The following is a 23893-nucleotide window of genomic DNA, read 5'->3' as shown; positions in this document are numbered from 1 at the left end:
GACTACTCAAAGCGCTTTTACATCATACAGGAAACATTACAATACACTCACACACATTCACACTCCAATGCGCAGCACCGGGGGCAACTCGGGGTTCAGTGTCTTGCCCAAGGACACTTCGACATGGGACTGCACGGCCAGGGATCGAACCACCAACCTTCCAATTGACCGCTCTACCACTGAGCCACAGCCGCCCCAATGTTGCGATTGGATGTAACAATGCTAGAGCTCCAGTTTGCCTTGTGGCTTTCCCAGTGCTATTTTTTTACTGTATTACTTTCAAGAATACATAAATAGACATTGGCAAGCTGCCACTACAGTTAACCTGAGTTTTTCAGGATGCAGTCGGCAAACACAGTAAACGTACGCACACACCGCTGCCAACCTGAGCTTCAAAGTTACAGGAAGTCATTAATTTTCAATGGAAGCCGGCTTCTCTCAGCTGCAAGAAGCTGCAAATATGTTGGTGTCGCATTTTAGGTGGGTTGTACGAACAGAGCGTCATGCAGAAAGTTGAAAATTGCTCTACTTTATGGTAATGAGCAATGACGCGGTTCGGCGGCAAACGACCAGCAACCAATCGGAATATAGATGTCCTTGGCGCTGGCGGATTCCAGAGAAACATACAGTGTAAACCTTCGCTACTACCAAAACATTACTTTTGAGAAAATGGAGGAAAAGCTCATCATTGCTGTTGCTGGGTTCCCTGTAATTTATGGTATGACTTTTTTTGCGTATAGGGACCCAAATAAAACAAGGCATGGGATAAAACAGCTGGGATAGTTGGTGTCTCCGGTGCTTGGGTGAAGTGAGTGATGATATTTATTATCTTTAACAAGGAGGGAATAATAAGCAATGCACCATAACATGCTAGTCTTCCTTGCTTGATGTGAATGGTACGATCTGTTCGCAGATTTAATTCATTTAAAGAAGCGCTATGCAGTTAGGGCCATTTCTTTGCCGTTTTCCTGCTTTTTGCTCGCAGGTTGCTCTATAGAGCTCCCCCTACAGCTTAAGAATAGATAATTGTCAGCTCCTCTGTTTGCTTGCGTCTGACTCCTCACTCGGTCAGTATGCCGTTTCCTCTTTCTCTGTTCCTCGTACAATGCTTTTTCTGCTCACAGGCGCTAGACGACCACCACTCAACTCAAAAAAAGTCCTATAACCATTCCAATGACTCCGGTATAATAAGCTAAAATACCTGCATAGTTTCCCTTTAAAGTAGAAGAAGCATTTTAGTGCGAGAATGCAATTAATTTGCTCACCATAACATAGATTTGACCAATTAGTTGTAAAACTATCGGACGCCAAGGCGTCCTCATACTTTTTGACAAGCGTCCTTGACAGGGCGGCCAGAGCGTCTTTTGCAGCTCAAGTCAACGGCGGTGTGTACGTATAGTGAGGAAGGCTCCACCAGTCCATCTCACACAATACATGGGCCTGTTATTTTACAAAATTACAATTACAAAAAGAATGAATATTATCGTGTCATGCAAAGACACCACAAAATCATATAAGCAAGATCCAAAGTGCTGCCTTTTAAAAACAATGCTACAAAAAGTTGAAAAATTAAGAAACTCAAATTTGAAACATTTTCAAAAGCTCAGCTTTTCAACAAATCACAAACAAAATATAGACTATATGACAGTCCATCTTAGCTATATTCCAGTTCGGTCGAGCCATTTCAAAAGAAATGGACACTCTTAAATCCTCATAGTTTTTACAATGCAAAAGAACATGAGATTTACTTTCCACTTCTCCCAAATAACACAGCTCACACACTCTGAATATCTTTTATTCTACCTTAAACACCAGAGTAAGAATATCAGTTCTCAACGGTGCAGCTTTAAGCTGAACTTTCGCCAACATGCAACATAGGGTCTTTTTGTGAATGTACCTGAGTCAAACCTTTCTTTTTAGTAAACTCTGTGTACACAAACAATGTTCTCAACGCTTGCGTTAATGTGTAGAGCCCCCGGTGATACTTCAAGCAAAGTTTCATGCTGTGTCGAGAAACCTTAGTGTTTCAAAATTTGTGATTTTGATGCTATCATAGAAGTGCCCCTAGCACACCCATTAAAAAAAGGCCATTTGACCGTAAAACGATAATACAGTAAATCTTAAAAGTGGCCATCCTAATTATGCTAATTATGCTTTTAAATTAAAATTTGACTTCGGTACATTCACAAAAAGACCAAGGTTGCATTTTGGCGAGAGTTATGCTTTAAGATCTGTGGCTTCTAGAGAATGAGATGTAACATATTTATTCATTGCTATACTTCTGTTTAATATGCATATGTGTCCTTAATTTAGTTTTTGACAAATTATCTTTCCTAAAACGTGAAAACATTGGGTGTGGTTTGTTTTTGGCTGCATGCACACCGGTATTTCTGGTGTGCAAGTTGTAGATCTTTGTGTAAATACAGAACGAGTTTTAGGTTTTTTTTTAGGTTAGTTTAGGGTAAAGCCAGAACTCATTTATAAGCTTCACTTGACTGCTGGTGTATTTCTGGAACACAGAATTAGGGCTGTAGGGAGAAAGAAAAATGTTTGAGTGGTCCGTCCTCCCCATAGCTTTGCTCATGTTGCCGTGTCAAAGCTGCCCGGCTAATCTTCCTTTATCTTTCCCTCACCCAGTCACGTTTTAATTCTCACCCGATGAACTGAATGTAAAGTGCTGAAATGAAAGTCCATTTATTAATGTCTTCTTACATAAGTAAGTACTTCAAGTGTTTGTACAAACAATATACTGCTGCTGCTTCACCGCATCAGCCTCTTTGTTTTAAAAATCCTCTTTGAGTTCCTCTTTGAGAGCTCGGAGATGGCTTAGTGAGACACAGATGAATAGAACTATGGCCTCGTGGTTGATAGTGAGGTGTTGATGTTACGGATAGACCGATTATCATTTGTAACGTTACAAAATCTTAATTTTGGACATAAAGATTTTTATTTTCACTGTCAATGCATATCAGTTCCAAATATCGGTTATCAGTTTTATTAATTACTACTAACCGGTATCGGTAACAGCCTTGAAAAACCAGTATTGGTCAATCCCTAGTGAGGGCTCATATGTTCTTAAGCTTTTCAGATCTGGTGGCAACACTATGGTTAAAACCAAACAGCAGGAGCTAGCAACACACTAGAAAATAATCTATATTTGAGTGTTTTTATCCTCAGAAAATGTTTTCAATGTCATGTTATTGGAAGCTTTTCTTTAACCATGTAACCATGGCTCTTTTTTTGTTGAAAATGGAAAGAAACAAGTATTAGAGGACAGATTGGTGCAATCATCTGGACACCGGGCCTGTGGGAGAAAGAGATTGCGATGCCAAAAAGACTGACGTGGTAGCGGCAGCTCGCTGACAGTCTGTGGTCTGGACAGTGGGGTGCCGTTGGAGGGAATGAACATGCCGTGAATGCACATGTAAAGGCGTGTGTGACATATTCTGCGTCACAGACTCATTAGTATGTGTACCTTAGTGTGTTTAGTGATTCTTCAAGCCTCGTTTATCAAAGCATGTATGAAACTAGTTATAAATGTGTGCATAGGGATTTGCCCGTATGATCAAGAAAACTGGTATTTATCAAATATGAGTCCTCACACCTTTACACAATGAACAATGATGACTTTCAACAGCTTGCAGTGCAGGCTTGTTTACACCATTTACACACACACGCTCCCAGAATATCATACATGGTCAGCATCGTCAATGTAGAGTTACTGATACAATCCGTTATTACAGTATGCACAAATGAGGTGTTAGTTCCCTTAATATACTGTGTAAAGGAAAACTTTCACACTCATAGTTTCACAGCTAAAAAAACACTGTAATCTTAAATGAAATTTAGCTCACCCAAGCTGTATCATTCCACACATTCCCTTGTAACTTGTCTAACAAAACTCTAAATACATATTGTAAAGACACAACATGGAGAAAGGTGAAAATAAAAACAATTGTTGCAATTTAGAGATTATTAATTCCATTGATTTTAATTTAGATTTTTCCATATGTTTTGTTTCACAAAACAGTTTGATGGAAAAATTCCTTTTCCAGTTGAAATGAATGTTGCTTAAGGCCTTTATAACAAGTTTATTTGTATAGCACAATTCGAGCACAGAGGAAATTGAGTGTGCTTTACTTAAATAAAAGCATGAAGACATCCACGCATGTAATTATTTTATTAACATGATTTAAAAAAAGTACAAGGTACATTTAAAATAGTAATAACAAACAGACTGAGATGATTAATAGCATAGTGCTGCTCATGAGTATAGGAACCCCTGCTGAAGTTGACTAAAAAGAGGAATAAAAAAATCTTTTGGAAATTGACTCATTGCCATAATAAAAAAATGAAAACAAAAACATTTAAGGACACCAATTTTCTTTGTGAATGAATAATGTATCTTAAATAAATAAATGTTCTTCCTTAAAATACAGGGGGCATGCGTATACACACTCTTATGTCAAATTCCTATAGAAGCAGGCAGATTTTTTTATTTTTAAAGGTCAGTTATTTCATGGATCCAGGATACTATGCATCCTGATAAAGTTCCCTTGGCCTTTGGAATTAAAATAGCTGCATATCACCACAAACCCTTCACCATACCAAGAGATTGACATGGGGTATTTTCCATAAAATCATCTCTCAATGCAAATCCAACCAGCTATTAGGCAAACAAATTCTGACACAGATGAGAGACAATGAAGGTATGCAGAAGGGAGAAAGAGCCAGAGAACGACGAACCCAGAGAAAGACGGGGAGAACACTAGTGGCAAAAAGAAAACACGCCACATGGAGGAATCAGAGAGACTATTATTCACATTCTCCCCCTCCACCTGCTTGTGACATCAATCCAACCAGGCAGGCAGCTACTGTAGGCATTACTTTACCAGCTGTGCCCGACTCCACAGAGAGAGAGAAGCTACAGTAAGTGAAAGATGGAGAAAAGACACAGGCACACCTTTGCCTTTTTGAATTGGCAGGCATTCTCTCTGCACACAATGCTGCATTGGTTTTCATACCCTGCCTTTTGACATTTAATTAGAGAAAAGTGTGTGTGTGTGTGTGTGTGTGTGTGTGTGTGTGATGGAAAGAGAGGGAGAAAGATTCTGTTTTGCAATCCCACTCTCCCTACCTCAGCATTCTCGTGGCCAGCGAGGTTGAAAAAAATGTATTTCCTGTTTGTAGCCAACTCATTTCTCTGATTATTTGACTGTGTCACATGACAGACAGACTCCAGACAATGCACAGACTCTGTCCGATGGATGCACGCATGCAGAAAACACACACATAGAGCCTCTCAAACGCGCACATACAATTGCTAAGTGACCCTTAAAGGACTTTGTAAATTCAGCCACAATTAAAATTCATAAGCGGACAAAAATCTAGCCTCCAAACACTTCCATTTATAAGCTGCACATCTGCTCGCATTGTAAACCAGCTGATCAGCAGGGTGTGAGCTAATCAATAGTACCCGAGTGAGTCACAGCAAGGCTACCATCTCCCCTTTTCACCCACCATCTCCACCCCGATTCCCATTGAAGTGTCAGCTACAGGGAGAGAGCTATTACACACCGGGCTATGGAGGAGCTGCCAAAAAGCCCCGGTGAAGTAGCTGTACAGAAATGTAGCAGGGAGCGTTGGCAAGACAGACAGAGATTTAAAAAAAGAGAATAACAGATAGACTGTGCGGGTTTGTGTGAGGGGGAGGTTAGCACCAAGTGTACATTACAGTCAGAAAAAAATAGGTGTTGAAAGCAAAAGTGAATAGATGAGGTAATACAGGAATCCTTGCGAGTTGGATTTGCACTGATAAGGAGGTGGTGAATACAGATCCAAAAGCACTTGTATGACACAAACGGCGGGGCAAAGAAGAAGAAGACGAAAAGAGGATATCCATTAGAGGAGCTCCCTTTTGTGGTTTATGCAACATTTCAAGCATCCTATGGAAAAATGGTGGAACGGGTTTGAAACAGTAGGAAGACTCTTAAAGTGCTCATACTATGCTCATTGTTAGCTTCATAATCATATACAGAGAATATATCCGAATAGGTTAACATGGTTTAATTTTCAAAAAACACCATATATTTGTTGTACTGTACATTGCTGCAGCTCCTGTTTTCACCCTGTGTGTTGAGCTCTCTCTTTTAGCTACAGAGTGAGGCATCACACTTCTAGTCCGTCTTTGTTGGGAGCCGCACATGCGCAGTAGCTAGGTCAGCACCACAAGCTAGTCAGTTGCAGAGTATGAGTGTGTGGCACGCTTGCAGTAGGCGACCAATATAATATGTATTACAAAGTGACGCACGTTCGTCACGGAAGTAAAAGCTGGACTAAAATAGAGCAGTTTGGAGCAGTTAGAGAACAGTGGTTTCTGTTGGAGATGGTAACTCCCTTTGGGGTGGACTTTGGGCTTTTTCACTCTGTAAACCTATTACATGCACACACAAAAAAAATACACATACATATATATATATATATATATATATATACACATACACATATATATATATATATATATATATATATATATATATATATATATATATATATATATTGAATAACACAATAAAGGAAAGGGAAAAAGCTAAAAAGCATAATATAAGCACTTTAAGAAAATGGCTTTACGGCAATTGCGAAACGAAACATTCTGTATTATTCACCAGATGTTGTAGCTTATAAGTGAGACACATTAACGCCTTGGGTTTGTGTCATACTGTGATCCTCCTAACTTCTGAAGGTGTTTGTGTTCATCCACAAGGACAGGACCACGTGTCAAGGTCTCCTCAGACACATGCAAGGGCAAACTCCTGATGGCTCTATCACGGCACATTAACTAGTCTATGGCTGAGGGAGAGCTAGCATCCCTGCGAGCTGTATGTGCGCTAACCCCCTAGAGCATAGCGCGACCGCCGCTCACACGAGCTCCGAGAGCACGTTAGCGGGGTAAACAAGCGGCAAGCAATGCCATGTGATCAACATGTGTCAATTTATAGCCACTAACTCCCCCGTGGCCTCACGCCTCATACAAAGTTGTATGTCTTCCCCCTACCAACGTGTTCCTTCACATGCATAATATTCACTTTCACCTGCGGGTTATTAGGCCTTCCTTACAAAGTGACTTGTTTACTTGCTATTAGCCGTGAAAAGAGCTAAAGTGGTATCAGATGCTAAACATGAATTATTTGCTGCACACTGATCCCTGGAGGGATTCAAATAAAAGAGCAGGAAGTATATGAGGCCTGTGCTTGCTTCTAAAATACCAGGTAACAGTGAAATAGAATTTAGCTAACAGGCAGTTTCCAAGTTACTTCACAAGCTGACAGACTGATTCATTGGCAACCCGGAGAGCAGAGCCAGCCCAGAGGCCTGACTCTTACTAACACATTTCTAACAATCGCATAGCTGTAATAATTTGGTACAAATCAGTTATATCTCCCCACAGCGGCAGATGGAGGCTGGAACTCCACCATGCTAGCTCTCATGGTCTCTTAATCTCAAATAAGCCCCTGCTGTCCGCTCAGGTGAATCAGACTGTTCAGAGCAGGTGCACTCTCAGACTGCACATTCAAAGATTTACTCATATCCACAGTGGAGTTGCAGTTGGGCGGCTTTACCAAATACACAATCAGATAGGCTTTTTCCTTTCTATTTAGACATACACACTTTCCCAACTCTGGCCTATATAAAACCTTTATCCCCAATTTCGGGATTCACATTCACATTTCACATTTCCTGCCAGAACATGTTTGGTTGTGTAGCATGATATACAATAATAAAATGGTTTTGAGCATTAATACAAGTAAACATGTTCTATTAGAAACACTAAATACAAGTATGAACGTGAAAATTAGCATAATAAGTTGGATTGGGCAATCGAGAACCAATTCCTACTTGGAATCGTTTCAGAAATTACAATTCCAGTAGAATTGTTTCTTTTAGGGGTGTACGATTCAGAAAATTTCACAATTCAATTCCATATCGATTTTAGGCTCAAGATTTGATTCAAAAAAATGATTCTCAATTAAAAAAATGATTCACAGTATGTAAATGTAGTTTATTTTCCTATGTGACAGTATACACGCCATTACAAAATAGAAAAAAAAAAAAAAAAAAGTATGATCCGATTTTGAATCTGTAGAGCTTAAATCGCGATACGAATGTGAATCGATTTTTTTTGCACACCCCTAGTTTCTTCAATGGAATAGTTTGGAATAGTTTAGAGGATTAGGTTTCAAATCCGATCATCGCTTCCCAATTTAATATGCGATAGTTTTAGTTTCTGAAGCGACCAGGCACTTGTTGTGTTGCAGCCTTGGAGCACAGTAAGCAGCGCGCTGGTGTGGCTTTATTTTACAGGGAAAAGGCCTGTGAAATGGCAAACCCCCATTAAATCAACATAAAACTTTCCTCTTATTTGTGAAAATAGGCGTGTGACCCGTTTCAACTCCACCCCTCAGAGAATCGGAATCGAGAGTCGATAAGAACCGGAATCAAATGGAAGAATCGGAATCAGAATTTTTAAAAATCAAACGATGCCCAACCCGAATAGTAAGTCACATTTGCACCACTAAGGGACAATATGAACTAAAAGGATGAGTTTCACATTTTCACCTCACCTTTAGGTCCCATCTTGTAAAAGAGGCCCTGTATCAAACACTAAGTTTAACACCTTTAACTCAATCGTGATTATGTGTGCATACTGTATAATTCTACATTGATTGATGTTTAATCAAATTACCCTCGCAAATGGGAGGTGGGGTAGTATGCCTGTCGTACTGGAGAACCAGTTGTTTTCAACATTTAGACTAACTTGTTGTATGCTTTTTACCTCATGATTATTTGAAGGCAAAAGTGGAGAGAAAGGGACCCAGAGCACAATCTTGCCTTGGGGCCCCTGGTGTGTTGATTCATCCTTTCCCGCGCCTCCTTATCCCTTGTATTAACAAACAGTATTTATCTAATAAAATAATAATGACATCTGATCACACATTGCATTTACACCTGATGTTTATAAGCATTCTTATTATCTCGATCCTGCCCATACTGGGACTAGATCTCACTGTGCTAAGCATGTCGGCGGGACGTCCTGCAGATGGCCCTCCTACTGACTGGTAGCGTTCTGCTTGCATTTGCACCTTGCATTACGTTTGTATCTCATCCAGATAAGATATTCAGAATACCATGTGGTCCCTTTATACAAGATGATTGTTAGAGAGAAAACAAATCCCACAGAGACCAAACTAAGCATTAAAAATCACAAACCGTTTCATTGCCAAGTAGATTTGGACATACAAGGAATAGCTCTTGGTGTTTTGATGCATAGCCATACAGTGTAAAAGCCAAGAATAATAGAAAATAAAAACTATACAATTTAAAATATGAACAAATAGAAAGAAATACATACAAATATGTTTTAAAGTGGAAGAGCTGTATGGTTTTGTGCAGGAAGGTGCAACATATTGACCAGGGTATGTGCAAAAGTTCACAATGAAGTACAAGAATATGTACATGTGGGAAGATATTCCTCTGTTATTCATTGATTGTTCTCTATTTGTAAATACTGTTTGATATGTGCGATTATGTGTGTATAGATGTGTGAATGCACCGTCAGGATTGCTACTTCATTTTGTTGTACTGTCCAATAAAAATAAAGGAAATCAATTCTATTATTTAGTAGAGATGTGCATTAATGTAACGTAAAGCACACATCTCATAAAAAGGAAAAACCTTGCTCTTTTTATAGCAAACTATGATCTCCACATCATCACGTTACTTGAAAAAAAATTCCCCATCTATAACTCAAGTCAGAAAATCGCTACCTTAAAAGACCAAACTGAGAAGACATCCAGAGGAGTTTGGAGGAATGGCAGCAAGCCTGGAGGAGGTGTGGGAGGAGACATCTTGTCTTTCTGAGGTCAGAGATGTGAGAACCTTCATTAAATAATGATTGGTTTAATGGACTAGGACTGTTCACTGTCCATGTCCATGCGTGTCCGTGCGCTTGCGAGACAGCTTGGCTTCCTCTCCTTGACTGTATACAGTCACTCCTTGTGTGTTCTCTGATGAACGGGGATATTAAGGAGCTTTTACCCTTCACACTCCATACACAACTAGCTGTCACTCCCATCATCATTTGGCTAATCACACACACACACACACACACACACACACACACACACACACACACACACACACACACACACACACACACACACACACACACACACACACACACACACACACACACACACACACACACACACACACACACACGGCTCAAAGTCACCCCCATCTCTCAGGGTGAGGCCGGCTGTGTGCCACCTTGATGAGCGAGAGTTTATGAAGACATCTGTCTGGTGTTTCATTAGAGCGGACTCTCCTGTCATGAGGATATTTAAGGCGCGCGGTCACGGCCAACGTCCGCTATTGTCGTCTCTCAGCGCAGCGCGACCATACGGGCGGGGGGTTAGATGGACAAAGACAGACAAAAGGTGACTAGAAACTGTAGGACGTGAGGACAATGGTTTAACTTTGTTTTGGAGAAAGCTAAGGAGAAATAACGAGGACATTTGTTTGTTTTTAACTCTCCAACTCATTGCAATCCCTGCTATCTATATGTAATAATCTTTATTTTTATCATTTGTCTCATTTAATCTTAGTGTCTCAGACAGATGAAGATCTGTTTTCAAGGAGAGACTTGAAAACCCACTTAGGGACCAAATAAAACCTAACTCCAGTTGTGAAAGTGACATTAAAGTGGCTGCACTGCTGCACTGATATTTGATCATTCTTATCTATTGGTTTGCCCGGTTTTCACAAGTCCTCCAACCTTATGGAAGTACAATAGTAAAGCCCTCTTAGGTATGGTTCTTGTTAGAGGAGAAAGACAACATAGAGATTTGCAATTTTGAGAAGTGTTTTCGCATGTGCAAACAAAGCAACGGCCTGTGTCAGAGACCAAAATGAACGTACTGAATGGAGAGCTAAATGTTAACAGAGCGGCGTTAGTGCATGAGAGTGAGAAAGTCAGTGAGAGAGGACTAACCGAGTGATAATGAGTTTGATTTGTGAATTCTTCAGTCCCATCAGCACCCCCCGCCCGAGTCGCACGTCACGCTTTTTTAGTAAACTGTAAACAAAAGCAAAGACACATTAAACATCAAGACACCCCGCTGATGAAGAGAGGCATCAGTCTCCCATCCTGTAATCTACTGGTAGTCAGGCCATTCATCAAAACGTCAGCAGCAGGCGAGTGGAAATGTTACACAGAGGCCTGCTCGGATATGGTTTGCAGTTTCTGAATACGTCAGTGTGTATACAAGTGCTACAGCGGCCCATCGTCCTGTGATTACCAGCTCTGTGATTTGTACGCGTCGAAGGGCAAGTGAGCGTTAACCTATTCAATAACTTATTGACTGCATTCCTGGGCTAAATTAGATTTATATCCCATTAAGGACAGAAGAGCAGCATCACAGAGGGACTACTTGTCCTCGCCCCTATTCATCTCTCTCAGTTCTGCTTCACATATCAAATATCAATCAATCTCAAAAGGCATCTGTGATTTATAAGAACTGATGTCTGCTAGTCTGGCTCTGTCCAAACAAAATCTCCCTAACTGCATCTCTAAAGCACACTGATTAACACGTTATGTGAATTGTTTGTTCAATCCGTACAAAAACCAACTGAGGTAAGGACAGAGGCAGGCGAGCTGTTCCCTCTCATTAGCATACAGACAGAGTGGTATCAATATCTTTTCATCTAACAATGTGCAATAAAGCAACGTTTATGTATTTACATTTTTATGTATGCTCATTTTATGTATGCACATAAAATAAGCATACATAAAAATGTAAATACATAAACTGAACAATACAACTAATTGACAGCGTGCTGATTTAGACATTTAGATAAAGAGAAAATGTCTCAACTTGTTTGGACAATCTTCAGACACCTTAGCTGGCCACAAATTCTTATTTACATACAGCCAACTTTATTGATCGTGTGATTGTTTTCTGGCCTTTATTTTGGAAAAATCGGCATTTTCACAAGCAGCAGGTCAGACCTCTGACAGTTCACAGTGTTCACAGAATTTAATTAGCCCTTCAGGCATTAAATACATCTAAATTAAAACAAAGACTTTTGAAGTCATAACTGATTAGATATACATGAAATGATGATCTATTTATAGCTCCATGGTGCCTACGGTCATGTTTTTGTGTCACCACATATGGAGACACAATATATTATTGTTACACCTCTGCTGCAGGGCAATGATGTCAATTAACTTAAGTATTTGAAAAGATGGTGACCCTTTAAATTAGTTGTATGAGAAAGAAAAACACAGGATATGATAAACAGTGGGAGAGAAAAATCCATTTCACTCTTTTGAAGCAAAGTGATGTGCAGGCCCTTTGATCATCTGGCCTGCACACGCACATTTAAGACTGTATCCATTAGGTATGTGTGTGAGTTTGTGTGTGTGCGTGCGTGCATGCATGCACGTGTGTGTGTGTTGTGCAACAATTAGAGTCTTGCTTAGCGGCAGCTGAGGCCATCAAAGTCCACATGGACTCACAAACAGAGACACACAGTCTTACACTTACTTATTCAATGAAACCAAGTCATTATTGTTAAATGTGGTAGCCTTGCTCCTGTGTTCTGTTTACATTTAATCATAATTGTATTTCATTCGGTTTCAGAACTTTCAGAACAAAATCTTTTAAAATACTGAAATAGGTCAGTGGGCACTTCAGTAGTAGTATTTAATGAGGACTTCCTGTTGTCATCATGTTCAGCTACTGTATGAACACACTGGTTTAATGAAAGAAAGATTTTGGTATGTGCTAAGAGTTTTTATTTTATGTCTTTTCTATATGTATTGCAAATACACTATAGGTTGGATTGTGTCTGGAATTAAAATGCTCTGTATCTTTAAAATACTGCAGAAATGTTTACTTGGGGTTTTGGGGGGGGGCTAAATCAAGGGCAGAATTTGGAGCTGTTCCTCCCAAAGTTGTTAAAAGTGTTAAATAGCTTTGAATCTCAGTAGCCATTAGGTTAGCTCGGACAGACAGACAGACAGAAAATGATAAATCCATAGCGCAATACAGAAACATTGACATAGTCATGGCTAGTTGACCTTGTTTGTTCATGGCCAAATTGATCTGACCTGAACTTAAGTATCACCCCATCATTAAAACTTTGTTTTTAGAAATCCATGCATGTAATAGTGAAAAGGAAAGTGTTGAATGTCTGAGGTGTGTGCTGAATGTCAAAAGGTTTAGAAGAGCCATGCCAGCAGCTCTGAGAGGGAGCAACTGTGCATTCACAAATTACAAGCACACTCACAAATTACAATGAAGAACATGCTTAGCAGGTATAATCTTCACAATGTTCACCATCTTAGTTGGGCTACCATTTGCTTAGTCCAGCTGAGGCTGATGGAAAGCTTTGCAGGTATTTGGTCATAAACCAACATATTAAAATGTTGTCCTGCTGGTGGCGCTAGAGTAAAGGAGAATCCCCAAAGTGATTACAATTCATCCTGAGGAGGATAAGAATGTCTTGTTCAAATTTCATAGCAATCCATCCATTACTTGTAGAAATATTTCACTCAAAGCCACAAATGTCAACATTATGATGGCACTAGAGGTAAAGTTAGCGGATCAACAGTCAGACTAGTGATAGACCGATTATATCGGCCGGCCGATATATCGGTATGATATTTGTGTTTTTACATGTATTAACATTGGCCAATAGGCAGCTGTAGCATTCGCCAATAGTTTTCTCCCGGCAGGTGTCCACAGGCAGCTCTGTGTAGCTGGAGACGCTGCAGTTCATGTGCAGACCATGCACTGCCCCTCCACCACTAGCACCACGGTCTTAAATTAAAGTCTTAAATTACAAATCAAGCACTATATTTCAATGGCTACTTTTCAGGTTTATTGTTTTCTTAAATTATTTAAGTGTGTTGACAAAGGACATTTTGTAATGACCTGATTATATCTGTCTATGTAAGCAATGCATCATCAATGCTGTGTTTAACCATATTCAGTGCACCCATCCATATGATGCACATCGCACACACATCATTTGGGGGATATGGATGGAAGATGATTGCAGAAGTGACACTGATCTATGTTTTTTTTAATTATTTTTAAAGAAATGGCAGAGCAGATTTCAAAAAACAAATCCAGTGTGGCAGGGTTTAAATTTTTATTATGTAAATTTAGGGAGCAAAAGCAGTATTGGCTCAAGAAAAATCGGCAGCCCGTATCGGTCATCGGCTAAGGTTGATGAAAAGAAAAGTGATATCTGCACTGGCACTAAAATATCCATATTGGTCAATCCCTACAACAGACACAGTAGGATTCATCCTCTGGGCACCATGAATGTCTGCACAAAATGTCATGGCAATCCATTCAATCAGTTTTCAAACAGAGTTTGAACTTTCAAAAAATTAAATTTGACCTTTCAAATCTTTATGAATGGTGATTGATTTTACCTCACACACTGCATTGATCCTTTCACATCATACAAACTGCAGCGTCTGCTGAGCCTGGAGCAGCAGAACCACTGTAACACTCTGAGGAATTGTTTTGGGTTTCTATACTCTATTCAATTATTCCGCCTTATATAATGGATTCAGCTGAGCCATTTATTCACACCACTGAATTTGGCTTCCTGCCATTCTAGTAGTCAACTCTGATACCGGCAGAACTTCTCATCAAGCCTCTCTCTCTCTCTCTCTCTCTCTCTCTCTCTCTCTCTCTGCAGATAGCTTGTCGCCTCCTGTCAATGTGACCATCAAAGCAGTGAAAGCAAACTCTGCTGTGGTGACATGGGACATCCCAGAGGGAGATCCCGTTATTGGCTTCGCCATCACTCAGCAGGTGAGCAGCGTACATACAGTACAAACACAACTCACACATATATGTAAATGTACCAACAAGGCGGATAAACTAAGCAAACACACACACTAATTGAATTAATCACTGGTTGTTTGCTGCCATGTGCAGTTCTCTTCACCGTGTCAAACACTTGCTTGGAGTCAGCGTGCATTATGGGAATTATCACAGGATTCTGGATCCTGTCGGACTGCCTGTCTGCTCTTTGACGACAGGAGTTACTGACAGCTCTGTGACGTGATAAAACGTGATATTATTTGCTGCCAGCGTGCTCACACAAACACACATCACTCAGGTTCACACACCTGTGAACCTAGACAGCTGCAGGTCACAGTGGTACAGGTGTGTGTGTGTGTGTGTGTGTGTGTGTGTGTGTGTGTGTGTGTGTGTGTGTGTGTGTGCATGTGTGCATGTGTGTGCATGTGTGTGCATGTGTGTGCAGAAGAAGTAGAAATGCTGTAGATGTGAACTGTGATCTTCTGAAGGTACAGACAACACATGGCATTACTGTATGTCATTTCCAAAAACCAACTAAAGTAGCAGCAGAAACATGCATCAGCCTATACTGTGATTGGTGCGACAGGAACCTTCCGGTAGCTGTTGCAATATTCACATGCTTTCTGTCTGTATTATCACAGCATTAGAATGTTAGGGAAATACGCTTATTCCCTTTTCGAGTTAGTGGGCATTCGTACCAAGAAAAGTGATCCGGTGTTTTTCAGCAGAGTGCTGCGTGGTGTTGTGTTCTTAAACCCCCCAGCAAAGTAAGCTTTATTTTTCACAAATACTGTTTTCTGTCAGAAAAGACTGACAATCTGACAAGCTTATATACTTAAAACTTACTTGTCATGTTTTCTGTTTACTGTAAGGGATTCTCACAATGCCTCAAACCATAGATCAAAACTAGGGGTGAAAAAAATTAAAAAGAATAAAATAAAAATCGATTCTTAGATGCATCGTGATTCTCTCTAGAACAAGTCACTGCTTGAGTCTGATAAGTTACTAATCAATTATTAAAATTTTGAATTTTTTAAATGTGTTGATTTTTATTTAAAAGTCACTGTCTCCAGATATGTACAAATCAGAAAACAGAGTGACTGAAAAAAGGATGGGATAATGGACAACAACTTAGGCAACTTGAGTTTAGGCAAGAGTGCAGAAGAAAAAAAAAAACACACAAAAAAATGGCCAAAAGGACAAAATAAGTTTTGTACATATATACATATAATCTAATAAGACATACATAAAATAATTAGGCAAAACACATGAAGGCTGTTCAGATACTTAAATCACATTACATGTGACCACCTCATGTTTCATGTTCTAAGAAGTCAGTTCTCCACCTTTAAACATGACTGAGCCTCTGACATGGAAGATTACTGTGAGAGATGTTTAAGGCTTAAGCATGGAATTAGTACAAAATAAAAACCTCTGTTGACTAAACATGTTATTAAAACTTGTGTCTAACAAATACTGTGTATGTCAAAATCCAACAAACTCAGATTAGTATATTTTTTTAAATCACGCATGACAATGTACATAAAAAAATTGTTGCGTCAAGGTGCATCGATAATCAGTTTAAAATCAAATTGCTGGCCTCTGAATCGTCAAAGATTCCCACCCCGACAAGTCTGATCGCAGGTTTCATGATTGGCCGCCGCAGCGTGAAGTGGAGTTGTTCTTCTCCAAAAGTTGAGGTGGTCCCAACTTTTCACCTCAGGCCCACTGCATTATTTTGAGTGTCTCCCCCTTAGGCAACCCCCGGCACAGCCTAAACACACTGCCCCCATTCAAAATTAATGGAAAGACCTGCATTTTTGCTGGACCGTAGGACGGCCGACAAAGGCAGTGTTAACGCAGCCTTAACAATGAGAAGGTCGACGCCGCTCTACAGCCAGGCGACATCAGCTCAACCTAGCATAAAGACCAAAGGTAGGGGGAAACAGCAATGCTGGCTCTGTTCAAAGGATTTAGAACCAACCTACCAGCACCAAAATCTCACTGAGCAGGTACATCTGGTTTGTTTAATCCATACTAAAACTGAGTTAACAGAGGCAGGCTTACAGAGTATGAGAGTGGCATTGACTCTCGATAAGAAAGCAGATGAGCGCATTTCCTAAAATGTTGAACTAACGTTCAACAGTGAGGTGTTTATGTCAAACGGTCTTAATACAACAGCAGCTTTGCTCTCATTGTCAAAATGCTCTAGTTAAGTGTAACTTTCTTCAACAAGGACTTCTCTCTGCCCTAATACAATACTTCGAAACATCTTTGCCACAATGTCACCAGAAGGCCTCTTGAGCAACCCTCCAGCTAAATTGTCATTCTTCTGCAATTTACAGCCTAATCATACATATACCTCTACTGTACATGGTGGGTGGTGCCCTTTTTGTTTTCACAAGCGCCCCTTAGTGAGTCTACACACCACTGTAGCATGACGACGGAACACAAAACATCTGTCTCACCATCCTCTCTTGTCATACTGTGCTCAAAACAGAAGAAAGACGTGCGCATGCTGCGATTCATCCAGGAAGTCAACACCACCACACGCTCCTGTGCATTATGGGACTTGGAGGAAGAGACAGACTACATTGTGCATGTCCAGTCCATCAGCATGTCTGGGACGAGCCCGCTGAGCGAACCTTTGCGCTTTCGAACGCCGAAGGAGGCCGAGACTCAGGCCTCGAAGAGTAAAGGTAAAGTGGCACCAAGACACACAATCACACACACACAAACACACACACACACACACACACACAAGAATGCTTGCTCAGTCATCCAACATATCCATACTTTAAGGGAAAAAACTGCACACAGTGAGTGCAGAGGAAACTTGGCCTTTGACAATATCTTGACTGATTTAGTCTCAAAACCAATAAAAATCAATAGACACGCAAAGCGTGAAATTCATTTTTACAACAGAGTGCTCCTGAAGCTTTCTGCCGCTGACCACAACTCGAAATTAAAAATGCGGAGGAGGGGTCCATACTTCATTGTGTATTGATGTGCCTCTGCGGGCCTTACCCTGAATGCACCCAGCACGAGAGCACAGTAAACCAAAATCAAGAGTGGCATCCATCAGACACAAAGAGGAAGCAGGCAGACCTAAGAGGGATGCTGAATCGATGTGCTTTTGGCTGATACCCTGCTCTATCTATTCCTACTCTCATTCCCACTCATCTCTCATGTGAGCTAAACTTCGATACTTCCCAGGGTGTGGCGCCAGAAAGAGTCTGAACTTGTGTTATAGCGGCCAGTGGGCCGGCAGAAACATGTAGAATAAAAATGCAATCATTGCAGAGCACTGAAGACATGCTCTTCTCACCACTGAGGCCTGATTAGCACAGGCAGTGTTGTCTGTGTAGTGTTTCTGTGAGGGAAAGAACTTACAGAAATCAATAACTGCACAGCATCCAGATTTTTCTTTTCAGCTTTCCTCCTTTTGTGTACAAGCGTATACGTGTTTCCTCGACGTTGCAGATATGATTCTCTCTCCTGCGGTTTTCAAATGCCGTGAAGCCAGAACCGTGGCTCCAACTCATGCACAACGTACAGAAATAAACAGAAGTGCCTCTTAACCACAAACCCACACTCAGACAACAAATGAGACATATAACAGTATAATATACGTAAGTTATATTGAGAGTGGTAAGTCAATTTGTATAAGGGGAAGTGTCAACAGGAAAATGACACACTCCTTAAAGAAAAGCTATAAAGTTAGACATTCACATTCTTTCAGAGAAACACGAAAGCTACTGCCAGCAGCCAGCTAACTTAGCTAAGTATAAAGCTTGAAAACAATGGAAACTGCTAGCCCGGCTCTGTCTGTAGGTTACAAAATCCACCTACCACCTCTGAAGCTCACTCATTAACAAATTGTATCTTGTTTGTTTAATCCATACAAAAACCGGAGTGTAAAAAAACACTAATTCCACATTTTACTGGGGTGTTAGTCTTCATTGGCTGGAACAAGAAAAATTGTAGTTTTTACACTCATTATGCTAAGCTACCATAAATTAGCCGGCTGGCCAGTAACTTCTTATACAAGCATGAGAGCAGTATGGGGGGCAACCTTCCAGTTCTTTAAATGAGGTTGTTAATTCAAATGTAGTTGATGCCTGTACCACACACGCACACACACATACGCACGCACGCATGCATGCACGTTATTTGTTTGTAAGGACTTACATAGATTGGCCCCTTTATATATTGCTGATCTCCTTACCCTACATTACTCCTCCAGGAACCTAAGATATTCTTATCAGTTCCTTATAGCTATTCCACAGTCTCAGATGAAAACAAATGTGATCGTGCCTTGTCCGTTGTGGAGAAACGTCCCATTCAAATTAAATCCTCCTCTATTGCCGAGATCTTTAAGTCTCGTCTTAAAACACATTTTTATTATTTGGCATATGATTTAGTTTGGGGACATTTGTATAGAAGTGTACTGTTGGTCTGATGTTCATTGTGTCTATATTTTTATTGTCTTGCTTTGTTTTTATAACATAATATAACTTTGTACAGCACTTTGATAAGCCTAGGTTGGTTTTAAATGTGCTATATAAATAAATTGACTTCACACACACACACACACACACACACACACACACACACACACACACACACACACACACACACACACACACACACACACACACACACACACACACACACACACACACACACACACACACACACACACACACACACACACACACACACACACACACACACACACAGTAAAGTCCCTACCCGCTGCAAAGCGAAAGAGATTTCTCCGCTCTTCCACACATTTCCCACCATGACAACACGTTTCACAAAGCAAGTCTCCACAGAGAGCAGGTCTGTGATTCATCACCCTTCACTCTTACACACAAACACAAACACAACTTCACAGTTTAGCTCAACGCCACACATCTTCCTCCGTCTCATACCGTCTGCTCAAGGATGTCAGTTTAATTAGCTTAGCTACATTGGAACAATGAAACCTTTTGATGACAGATGAGCAGATGTTGAGACAAGCAAGACAGTGATTTGTTTATCTACCAGGACATGTCGGGCTTTCTTACTAAAGTACTTTATTGTACATAACTTGCCGTTTTTTTCCAACTAGGTAGACAAATAACAGATAGGCTACTGCACAGGTGATCACTTATCATTTTTACTACTCCACCATTCTTAAGGTAACAAAAGTGTTTAACGGTTATTGGAAATGACTGCTACATGAAGAGGGAAAACAAAGCTAGTCTTTTATGTCCGATAATTGCACCATGTAGAGAGTGGGGAGAGACAGTCTCTTAGTACAGCCGTTACCATTGTCCCCGATATAACAGGCAAATTTCCTAGAAGAAAAGGGAGGTTTTCACCATCCTCGCTTGACTGCTCAGCACTTCTGTTCTGCCAAATCATGCTGATATCGGTGTAAAGAGCTAAATGGGAGTCTGAAATGCTAGACTATTCCATTTTTCATCTAATTTCCCCTTTCACAATGGGTTCAAGCTACAAGAGATCAAAAGAAGTGTGTGGGGACAGCGCAACCTGTGCACAAAGCAGGAGGAAGAGACAATGCACCAGAGAGAGAAAGGGGGGGGGGGGGGGGGGGGGGGGGGGGAACAATAGTGACTGACAGAGAGGATGAAAAGGATAAAAGTCTTAATAGATGCTGTGGTACAGAAATTTGAGAAATCCTGTCAGTGAGTAACAGACAATTAAAGCCTAATATGTGTGCATTTGCATAGGGCTGCACGATATTAGGAAAATATTCATTTGCGATTATTTTGACTGATTGACTTGCAATATGATTCACGATATTGGAGGGACTGATCATTTACCTTATTTTATTTTTATTGAAAAATATATTAAAATAACAAAAGTGTGTGTGTGTGTGTGTGTGTGTGTGTGTGTGTGTGTGTGTGTGTGTGTGTGTGTGTGTGTGTGTGTGTGTGTGTGTGTGTGTGTGTGTGTGTGTGTGTGTGTGTGTGTGTGTGTGTGTATATATATAAATATATATATATATATATCTCTCTCTCTCATTGGGCGCCCGGATAGCTCAGTTGGTAGAGCGGATGCTCATATATAGAGGTTTACTCCTCGATGCAGCGGACCGGGGTTCGACTCCGACCTGCGGCCCTTTGCTGCATGTCATTCCCCCTCTCTCTCCGCTTTCATGTCTTCTGCTGTCCCATCAAAGTAAAGGATGAAAATGTCCAAAAAATATATATATTTTTTTAAATGATTGAAGTGTGATTTTTTGCGACGATCTATACCAAACAAAGATTTTTTTCTTTAGTCTGTAGGATACGATTCGTAGGCCGGGACATCTCTGCAGCACCACAATACTTTATTTTAGAATGGTTTGACACATATTTGGCTTTTAACACAATATTGCGCCCCTCTGCGATTTGGATATTGCACTGGTCCATGTTGCGATTACAATTAAATTGCGATTAATTGTGCAGCCCTACTTTGTACTATGTACTCTCTCTCCGGACAAGTTACTCAAACCATAAACACACAAACATGGAAAATTAAGGGTAGTGGGGATTCTCAGCTGATTACCACAGCAATGCCACGTGAAACTGTGTGACATCACCTTCAATGTGACACTCGCTGGATCCTTTCATCTGCAACGATGTCTGCACTTTGTCAATTGTAAAGCACTGGTGTACGTATTGTACGCCGTAGTTTTGCAGGCTGCCATTTACTAAACTGTGAATACAAAAAATGGCTTTTTTAAAAATGGCTGATTTTATGCAGAATGTCTCATGTTCCACAAGTGATGATTCTCTCTGATCAGTGGTCTGCAGTGTTTTACCTCCACCTTCTAGTACCAGCTCAGCTTGCTCGGAACATCGACCAAGGTGGTACCAAAAATGTACTATCCACAACTTTTGGTAATGGAAAAGCAAAAAAGAGCGAGTTGAGTTGAGTAGAGCCGTGCCATGCAGTGGAGATGCAGCGTTAGTCTGCTCTTGTCTGAAGTTACTCCCTTAAAACTTAAAAGTAATTTGAACTTTAAAACTGTTTATTCATAAAACCTTGTTGAGCGAATGGTCAGCGTGCATCAGAGACGTTGCAGCTGACCAGTTAGCCCCAGAGAAGCCGGTTGGCAACCGTGTCAGGCGCCCTGGGATGTTGGGCTTTGATTAGTTAATACTGGGCAACAGAGGCCAATCGATCAGCGGAATTGCTTGTTGCTAAAAGCTGCTGGAGCATGGGGTTCCTGCCACACGGGGCCCTTCAAATGTCACCCGCTGCATCTAATGAAAGGATAGGAGCGCTCTCTACGCTACGCTGAACTTCAGATCAAGCCTCTGACTTCCACAACACTCAAAACACAAGAGGTTACCACAGTGTGTTGCTTTGTTCGATAGAAACCTTCAGGCATCGACAGCTGCAAGAAATGAGATAACACTGCCTTATCGCTTTGATATTTCTTGTGATGGTCATACTTTTAAATATGATGATGGAATTTAATTGAGGCGAGGGAAAATTGATCCTGAGTGCCGCGATTAACTTTTTTCAATGCTTTGTCCCTCCATCGCGCTAGTACGAAAGATCCCCAGTGGCCTAGATGAAGCCTTAACTGTGCTCTTCGTGTTCGGCCTCTCTGTGATCTTCTGACTTCATCGGGGGGCTCACAGAATCAGTCATGTTAGTGATCACACAAAATGCATCTCTATAGCTGCACCTGCAAGTGTCTGGCTGTGTGACGCTTGCCTGTTTATGGAGTCAGTCTTTTGAAAATCATCACTTAATTTACTGCTGCCTTAAACCCCCTGTGCTTCAATTCCCTGCCATTTACTTTGCTGCACAATTTAAGACATAATGGCGACGCCAGGAGAAGCTGACAAGTGGCAGTATTCCTTATGGATGTAAAGAGTCTAGATTGAGATCAGAATGAGTAAAAGCCCTTGATTCACAGAACATTCAGTGAATGAGACGGCTGTGAAATGGTGACACCGACCCTGAAAAACAGTGTTTGAGGAAGTTTCAGATCTCTAGAGTAAGAATGTAGACCTTGAACTGCAACGATCTCGAATAAAAGAGTATGTCAATGAAACCCTAGGTGGATACAATGACTGAACAGCATAGTACATGTGCACTGAGAACTCAGAAAGAGGAATGCTATCCTCTCAGCAACAGCAGAATAAGATGATTTAAATCCATATCGATGGAGGTAAGGTGCCCTACCGGGGTGCCGCCAAAACACAGCGAGAATTGGGAAACAAAAAGAAAGTGAATTCTCCATTGTCTCTGCAAATGCAGTAACTCAAAAACGGTTGAAATTTAAAGAACTGATTACATTATGACGACAAGCAAGTTGTTAAGCGTAGCCCCTACAACACTGAACACAATCAAAGTTAAAGAAGTGTGCTGTTTGCAGATATCCAAGACACACAGTACTTATGGATGTGTGATCACATATTTAGCAGGTGCAGTGACTAAGTTAATGATCCAACTAACAAATATGATCATGAAGTAGTTTGTGAGCCTGTCTGTAAAACAGTTAACAGCATTAAAGCATATTATTTAAGTTTGCAGAGATAGTAATGTCCCAGTGTGCAGACTGGGTCATTGGAGGAGGACTGAATCTTAGATTTCCTCCCCTACATTAGTAATGCTCCCCTTGACTTAAACATACAACACCCTCCCCCCATCATTTAGAAATATACACACGGCCACACAGTTCTAGTGGGTCATAAGTGATGATTGAGAGGGATTGTTATTGAATTGGTCAATAACTTCAGACACTTGATATTATACCTTTCATGGAAATAATTGTTTTACAATGGCCACCAGTGTGTATATAAGAGGTGGAATTAGAAATTGTCAAATGTATGACAATGTATGCTGTGTTTCTAAAAAATTATCATATTGGCCCTCTTAGCAAGTAAGTCTCAGGGGAAGGCTGAAATAAAATCAAAATGTGTGGTGAGATAAAGTTCAATTGAGAGACACACACACACAGACACACACAC

The 23893-nt window shown here is 40.6% G+C and overlaps 1 protein-coding gene across 5 annotated transcripts in view; it reads left to right on the top strand.

Moving 5' to 3' along the window:
- fndc5a (fibronectin type III domain containing 5a) overlaps nt 1-23893 on the top strand; it is a 33057-nt gene that overhangs the window by 4874 nt on the left and 4290 nt on the right. For all 5 annotated transcript variants that reach the window (XM_032500579.1, XM_032500576.1, XM_032500577.1 and 2 more), the window contains exons 2-3: nt 14782-14897; nt 17410-17608. In XM_032500579.1, the coding sequence (XP_032356470.1) occupies nt 17425-17608 (184 nt within the window). In that variant the 5' untranslated portion in view covers nt 14782-14897; nt 17410-17424. The remainder of the gene's footprint in view (nt 1-14781; nt 14898-17409; nt 17609-23893) is intronic.

The sequence above is a fragment of the Etheostoma spectabile genome, chromosome 20, assembly GCF_008692095.1.
Source record: "Etheostoma spectabile isolate EspeVRDwgs_2016 chromosome 20, UIUC_Espe_1.0, whole genome shotgun sequence".
Classification (NCBI taxonomy): domain Eukaryota; kingdom Metazoa; phylum Chordata; class Actinopteri; order Perciformes; family Percidae; genus Etheostoma; species Etheostoma spectabile.
Note: the sequence above shows the minus strand (reverse complement) of the source record. Positions and strands in the feature narration are given on the sequence as shown.